This window comes from Engystomops pustulosus, chromosome 4 (assembly GCF_040894005.1).
Source record: "Engystomops pustulosus chromosome 4, aEngPut4.maternal, whole genome shotgun sequence".
Lineage (NCBI taxonomy): Eukaryota > Metazoa > Chordata > Amphibia > Anura > Leptodactylidae > Engystomops > Engystomops pustulosus.
This window is the reverse complement of record NC_092414.1, coordinates 14,228,200-14,236,597: the sequence shown is the minus strand read 5'-3', so window position 1 is coordinate 14,236,597 and position 8,398 is coordinate 14,228,200. Positions and strand designations below refer to the sequence as shown.

General features: G+C 44.9%; 1 protein-coding gene across 1 annotated transcript; it reads right to left on the bottom strand.

Annotated features, from left to right (window-relative positions):
• Positions 1–4,461: 4,461 nt before the first annotated feature.
• LOC140126112 (hemagglutinin/amebocyte aggregation factor-like) lies at positions 4,462–6,986 on the bottom strand. The gene is made up of 4 exons (XM_072145224.1): positions 6,811–6,986; positions 6,337–6,525; positions 5,065–5,217; positions 4,462–4,774 (listed from the first exon to the last, which is right to left on the bottom strand). The coding sequence occupies exons 1-4, from the start codon at positions 6,969–6,971 to the stop codon at positions 4,738–4,740; spliced, it is 540 nt and encodes a 179-aa protein (XP_072001325.1). The 5' UTR covers positions 6,972–6,986; the 3' UTR covers positions 4,462–4,737.
• Between the last annotated feature and the right edge of the window lie 1,412 nt (positions 6,987–8,398).

Here is an 8,398-nt window from a genome sequence, read left to right as displayed (position 1 = left end):
CTTGTGTCACCCATCGTGGTGCTCACCAATAAAGGGTGCCACCCTTGGTCTTCGGCAGCTGAAAAAGCCTTCTCAAAGTGGAAATCCGCCTTTGCCTCAGCCCCAGTTCTCACATGGACTGATACAGAAAAACCCTTTCATCTGGAAGTTGACATGTCCTCCGTAGGAGCTGGGGCGGTGCTCACCCAGAAAGGGCCTAAAGGCCGAACTATCACTTGCAGCTTTTTCTCTAAAACCTTTTCCTCCGCAGGTAGGAATTACTCCATAGGAGATAGAGAACTTCTGGCCTTCAAACTTGCCCTGGAAGAATGGGGTTATCTTTTGGAGGGAGCTCACCACCTGTTCTGCATTTATACAGATAATAAAAATCTCCTGTATCTCCAGACAGCTCAACGTCTCAACCCTAGGCAAGCCCGTTGGTCACCCCTATCCTCACGTTTCAACCTTCTGATCCACTTCCATCCTGCGAGGAAGAACATCAAGGCTGATGCTCTTTCCCATGCCTCAGATGTCATTGGAGAAGAGCTGGTCCCTAGGAATATTATTTATCCTGAATGGCTGATTGTTGCTGCTTCGGTGGATCTTTTGCAGCTTCCCCCCGGCAAGACGTATGTTCGACCGGCACTGCGAAAGAGGATATTGTCTTGGGGACATTTTTTGCATCTGGCTGGGCATCCTGGGGTGCAGCGCTCGGTGGCCCTCATCTACTGGTGGCCTGACCTGGTCAAAGATGTTTGGGATTTTGTGCGTTCCTGCACTTCCTTTGCTCGTAATAAGCCATCTCGCCTCAAACCAGCTGGTCTACTACTGCCGTTACCGATACCCAGCTGCTCATGGTCTCACGTGGCCATGGACTTCATCACGGATCTTTCTTCTTGCTCTAGAAATACAATAATCTGGGTGGTAACAGACCGCTTCTCCAAGATGTCCCATTTTGTGCCTCTGCCCGGTCTACCATCAGCTCCTCGTCTTGCCAGCCTGTTCTTCACCAACATCTTCCGGCTACATGGACTTCCTGAGCGCATCGGCTCTGATCGGGGGTCCAATTTGTTTCCCGCTTCTGGCGTTCTCTCTGCAGCTTCAAGTAAAGTTGGATTTCTCCTCAGAGTACCAACCTCAGTCCAATGGACAAGTTAAAAGGGGTTAACCAAACTCTGGGATGTTACCGCTGTCATTTTGTTTCTGCCCGGCAAGAAGACTGGTCCACTCTGTTGCCGTAGGCAGAATTCTCCTATAAATTCTTGGATTCTGAATCTTACGACTCCGCCCCCTTCTTCATTGTCTATGGACAGCATCCTTCTCCACCTCTCCCTCTGCCTGTGATGTCCGACGTTCCTGCTGTGGAGGAATTAGTCAGAAATCTTGAGTCCATCTGGAAGCAGACCCGTTTCTACCACCGCGTGGACCGCGTCCACCCGCACCAGAACCCAGGCCGACAAGAGACGCTGGCCTCCTCCAGTCCTCTCTTCAGATGATAAAGTGTGGCTGTCTTCAAGATATGTCCGGCTGAAGATTCCCAGCTACAAGCTTGGTCCTCACTATCTGGGTCCATTTGAGGTGCTGAAACACCTTGTGGCCTATAAGCTGCTCCTTCCTCCCACAATGTGCATCCCAAACTCCTTCCATGTCTTCCTTTTGAAGCCTGTTATCCTGAACCGCTTCTCCCGACAAGTACCACCTCCAGCTCCTAGGCGGACTCCTCTGATGTCTATGAGGTGAAAGAGGTCCTGGTAATGAGGTCAGTCAGAGGGAAGCGGTTCTTTCTTGTTGAGTGGAAGGGGTTCGGGCCAGAAGAGAGGTCTTGGGAGCTAGAAGACAACATTCTCGGGGGGGGGGGGGGGTACTGTCATGGGTGCTCCTGCGACCCCTGCACAGGTGCACATGTGTTTCTCTGTGTGCCCCGCTGCGCTCGCTGTGCTTTTCATCTAGCCAGGTTCCAGCGGCGTCTCCCTCGGCTGCCTAGGGTGCGGACGTCCCGGCTCTGTTACATTTAAAGGGCCAGCACACCGATAATTGATGCTGGCCACCTGCCATTCCTGATAAATTCCCAGCCCCTTCCTGTGTTCCCTGCTGGATCTTCGAACCAATGCTATAGAGAAAGCTCCACTGCGATATTCCTGAGTATTCCTGTGTTCCTGGTTGTTCCTGTTCCTGTGTGTTCCTGAGTTCCCGCGTTTCTGCATTCCTGGTGCCGTGCTTCTGTGTGTTCCTGCGTTCCTGTTCCTGTATTCCTGTGTTCCTGTTCCCATGTTCCTACATTCTTGTTTCCAGGCTCCTGTGTGTTGTAGTCCGTTCCTGTGTACCCGTTTCCCTTCTGCCTGGACCTCCCGTTGCTGACCCCGGATTGGACTTGACCTTGCATCTCTGCGACCTGCCCTGACCCTGTGCCTGAACATGACCACAAGACCGTCTCCTGCAAAGGTACCTCGATCTTGGCTGCCACCGTGGTGGTACTCCGCCACAGCAAGACCATCCCCCTTTGTGGCGGGCTATGGTGAAGACCAGGTGTCACTTAGATTTCGGTCCCAGGTGTCGGCTAGTACCACCTCCCGCGGTGGTCCAGAGGATCCACTGATCCCGTATTGCCATACCACTGGACAAAACATGTCAAATCTCTCTGTGACTCTGTGGCTGTGCACCTTGCTCCTATAATTTTTCTTTTCATTTTAACGATGTAGAAGTGGTAAGTGATAAACTTTGTGTCAAAATTCAGTTCAGGACCCAGACTTCGGGTCAAACTATGACCTGAACACGGACTCCATTGAAGTCAATGCCAACCTGGATTTAAGATGCAAAAATGGCTGTAAAATGGGGCTAGTAAGGGGTAGAGGGCTGAAACATGGTGGAAATAACAATGCAGTTGACCTGACCAAAATAAAAAATGAAGACATCATAATAAATAATGTCACTGTACTAGAAGAGGGTATGGGTAATGATTAGTGGACCCGACCAGCACTGTTCATTAGAAAGGAGGAAGCTAGAAAGACAGGGAGAGGTAGCTAGGAATGTTAAATAATTGGTAATTTCGAGGCAGTGTAAATTGGTGCTTGTGTATACCCAGAATGAATAAGGAAGACAAAGTTGAGGCACTGCAATGAGTCCCTCAAGCTGTATTGGATTGTCTTCAACTGGCTCCACCTTCCCCTGTTCAAAACAGCCAAAGGTCATGGAGCCCTCACTAATACTCTATGATATCTCTCCTAGTTGGGATTCCACCTGAACCCCCCTTCAGTTCCAAATTTTGAGTGCCCAAAAACTTGTCTTAGAGGATGAGGATGTGGACAGCAGACCATCGCAGGACATCTACCATGATCCATTTGTGATTGTGGGCACAGAAACCAGACACGACTACTTTGAAAAAAAAACATGGTTGTCGTGAATAAGGTTCTGCACTGTGCTACTAGATATGAAGGGAGATTCTAAAATTAAGGATGTTGTATTCTTTTCCTCACCGTCCCTACAATGCAGTCTCCTCTCTGGAATGGCGCTGGGACAAATGCCCCTGCTTGTTATGGCCAATCACACCCACATCCATAGAGGGAATTGCTGTAGTCGTCAGGGTGCTAAAAGCTGCTCGATTGGCTGCTCAGCTGTCAGTCAAGCAGTGTTCCACATAGTTTTACCACCGAATACATTTTTAATAAACTTTGGTTCTAGGCCCATGACCAGTATGTCCCCAAATTCTGTACAAACCCAAATTTGGGGGTTCAGACCTGCTCATCACTAGCGTCGATATTGTCACATTTTCTTACATCTGCACTTTGCCTATAGAGTTATATGGGGTAGATACACTGGGGTTTTATCCTTATACTTCGCATATTGGGGCAGATTTACTTACCCGGTCCAGTCACGATCCCGTGGTGCGTTGTCCGACGAGGATTCAGGTCTGCTGACATTCACTAAGATCGTGCGCCCGACATCCAGCAGGTGTCGCTGCTGCGCCGAGGTCCGACGGAGTTCACCATCTTCTCACCGGTGCATGTAAGTGCTTGATCTTGCGACACAAATCACTTTTTAAATTCTGCGTTTTTTCTGAATCAGTCGGGTTGTCCAACGGCCCACGATTTCTGTCGCATTCAAGCCGACACCGATGCGCCACAATCCGATCGAGTGCGGCAAAAACCCAGGGCAATTCGGCGCAAACCGGAAATATTCGGGAAACCCAACGAAAGTGCGCCGTTCGGACCCTTAGTAAATGAGCCCCATTATTTCTTGCGTCTCATTTTCCTTTATTTTTCCATATAATAAATGAACTTGGATTATATTTTTTCTAACAACGACTGAGTGACTGTTGTAATATGTAACAGCTGTTACTTAGAGCACTGGGGAGGAGCTTTTGAGCTATTCATTCACAATACCGTAAAATAGAGCACAGCACCACCCAGAGGTTATGTGAAGTATCACAAGGAATAAAATATAAGAATAACATTTTTTTAAAAAAATTAATTCAAAGAATAAAAATTCTCATTTGCCAAAGTTGATTTATTTGACACAGGGTAATACAGTATGTGAGGCAAAAAAAATGGCACCACACCTGTCCAGTGGTTGTATGTGGTACTGCCCCTTAGCACAACTCACACCATGCCACAGTCCATGGACAGTTAGTTCATTTTGTCACTGAAGCAGCAAAGTTTTTATAATCGTGTACAATCCCTTTAAAAACATTTGACGGATCAGGAGTGCATCTTATAGCCTGGGAGACATCACAATTCGGATTTACATGTACTGTTTTATGCTTTACTTCTCACATGAGTAGTAACTCCAGCGTCTGTCTCTGCAAAAATAAAGGAAAATCAGAAAAAGATTTTTTAAAAAGTCAACAAAAAAAAAAAAATTATGACAATAGCTTTATAGCCTGACTCATGCTTAGACCTTTTCGATATCATGTCTATGTTGGTTGGGGGTTCCCTTTGCTGCTTTTCAGTTCTTCAATGAAGGTACTTTCAGAGGACCTTCAATGGTCATTCAGATGGCCATTGGTAACCTAGAAGCCTTGGGCCCTGGGCTGCCTCCCAAACCGCCAATATTATAATGCTCTGTTATATTTGAATTGTTTATACTTACTCTTTGCTGTTGTCATGGTAACTCTGAGCTCCAGCAAGGTAATGGTTAAGAGGTGCATCCCATCTTAGGTAGAGGTCGAATTCATTGACATTGCCGCTCCACTTGCAGTTACGTTGAACGGGCACTTCTCCTTGACAGCATAAGAATCTCCATCTAGAAAATCGGTTTTCAACATTTTACATACGGACCTTCATAGAAATCCTAGGTCATCTACGAGTATGGGCCAAGGCCCCAAGTCAGTCTTCACATGCTACCTGATTTATTTTTTCGTATATTGATGGAGTGTAATCATCGAACATCGTCATACCCAAGGATCTTTCGAGAATACTAGTTACTATACTAATACTAGAAGAGAACTAGTATTCTCGAAAGCCCACCATCAAATATACTAACCCTCTAGAAGGTATCACCTGTTTTCCTTCACTCTTCTTCTGCTCTCAATGGCACAAATTGTCACAAATCTACTACTAACTACTTTGGAAATACACATTCTCCAAAAAGCAGTTAGGTTCTCTGCCCCCCCCCCCCACCCTTTAACCCCACAACTGTCTCATCAACTTTCTTCCAGGAACCTCGCCTTCTCTTGGCTGTGTATATATTGTTCCTGTCTGAGACCTACAGAATATCCAAAATATGTGAAGAAGAATCTAGAAAGAGGCTTCTTTAGGAGACCTAAATTTTCCTGCCTGTTCATTCCGTCGTCGAAAATTGTCATCTTCTGATGAACATGAACTTTGTTATGATCCAAGAGATCTTTTGTAGATTGACCTTCAATGAACCTGATCCACGTGGGAGAGGGTGATGAGTGGAAGGCAGGGATAGCACTTTTAAAATTATTTTTGCATCACCTTTCTAGCAGTTTTTTTACCCTTAAGGACCCTAATGGAAAGAATATGACCTGTGGATCCTTTACTCCAATAATGGACTCCATTTTGATGGATCAAGTCAACTGGTTGTTATCAACACAACTACTAGAACCCAACCCATGACAAAATGCTCAGCATCTGAACCTGCTCTAAGTTTGATGCCTCGTCTTGACCTTGAACATCTCCTCGGAAGTTCTTCTCGGACTGAGCTGACCCATCCAGGGCAGCCACCACTAAACTAACACTTCATCTGAGTTAGCGACCTGGTGGTTCTTTGGAGTGAAATTCATATCCATTTATGGGGGTTAAACGGTGAAAACCAGGGGACCATTTAGACCCTTGGGAGTATCTACCAAGTCGGTAGATTCCCACCAACTAACTATTTACGTGTTATATGTATAATTACCTTCTGTCTTCTTTGGAATTATCATGGTAACTATCCATCCCGCTCAGTACGCTGCCGAATGGACAGATAAAATTGAGCTCCCGATCAAAGTCATTGAGGTAACCAGTCCAGTAACAGGAACCGGGGTAATTAAAGGTGTTCTGGCAGCTGAAATCCCAGACACGATCCTCACGCTTATTGTCATGGATGCTGGAGGAGTGGAATAAGTAGGGGTTAATACTTTCTGTGGTAACATTCAGATATCACATGATGCTTGATGGGAACTTTGAGTAGATTTATTCATGAGTCCGTGAAGGCATATAGGCCGCTCATGACCCCAAGATAATGGAGCTTGTACAACCTACTTCAACTCATTCAAGGATTCAGTTGGCTTCCACAGAACAGTATATGACCACTCTAACCGGGACACCCATCCCCCAACCCTTCCTTAGCTCCCGCCCCTAAAAAAAATATGGATAAAAAATGTTTTATTACCTGATAATTAAGTTAATGCTTTGATGACTCTGACACTCGAAGTGAAGAACTTGATCGTAGTCGTTGACCCATCGTTCTGAAGGAAATAAGGCGAGTGAATTGTAGTCATTATAATAACTTTTTGTGACTAAGTCAAGGTTAGAAAAGGTGAAAAAAAACATTCTTCTGACTGTTTTTAACTACAGATGTGCCTGCTCATTTTACACAATTAAACTCTCAGATGCCATTGTCTAATAGGACCACCGCATCTGAGGGGTTATGGTGGTATAATCAACCGTTTCTGGCAGTCTTTCCCTGGCGTTGCGATCACAGGAGCTGTGTGGCCTACAAATATCATAATATATCACTATAACGACTTGTCTGTGACAGGGCTGACAAGTAATATAGCAAATCTGTCCTTTGAAATAATCACTTTCATGTCACAAAAAAAGGGAAAATTTGGGATTTTTTAAAAAATAGATTAAAAATATAAAAATCAAGAAGGTCCAATGTGAAAAGAAATATTAAAAAAATATGATTTTGGATTGTAATTAGTTTAAAAAAAATAAAATAAAAAAAAGGTATATGCCTCAAGCCGAAAAATGTTGCCGCTTTGTGTTGTTAAAGATATTACACTGGACACCCATCTTACGTACTGTCGGACATTTTAAAGATTTAGTATCCATTTCATATAACTTTGTGTAGTGATAACTAAGTTTGGGTGTTTCTCTCTGTCAACAAAGGCTTAATGCTCACTAGCACCACCTAGAGGAAGGTATCCAGGCGAGCACCTGGGAAGTTTCAGTATTTGCATGTAGCCAATAGTATTAGACTCCTTTGTGTGCTTACATCCAATAGTGTTACATTTCCTGGGTGAGAACACCCAATTATAGTTGCTGCTTTCCTAATTACACGCCTTATGTAAAGTGCCTTATGGTCTTCTATAAATGTCCGTCCCTCAATAAACTTATTAGTCTTGTTGCTAACTTCCTGCAAGGACAGGTCTTGTCTTTTCATTCAAGTTAGTCAAATTCCAGCGCTGGACACAGACTCATTTAATTTGAAAGTCACCTTACAATGATTAGGGGTTTGAGCCCCAGATATAAATCTATAAGAATTGGCGTCTCCTGGCTGGCCATACTTTTATGGACATCTAACCATCGAGGTGACCTCCGCAAGAGTCCAGACGGCCAGTGACCAGAACTGACAATGAGCGCTCGTCGGGGTAAGTCAAGTCTATTTTTGTCTACCTTGACTGTAGTTCTGTTTCACTGGCTGAAAGGGACTGGGTAAGGTCATCTCCTTGTGTGATAATATGTACTTTGCCTTATATGTCCATATATAATAGTATGTTCACAATGATTTCGGCAAAGGATCACTTGTACGGTGACCGACAGAGACTGGACGTGACAATGTATGTTGTAGAAAAAGGTCTGCAGTGCCCTCTTGTGGATTGTTGAGATAGTTCAGAAAGTTTGTGATGGTGTTGAGATTTTGTTCATGTAAGCGCGGATAGAATCTGGATAGAATCTGGAAGTTTGCAGAGACAAATTTACGTATCATTCCTTCGGGATTGATGCGGCCCCGTGATGCGGAAAGGACAGTAGAG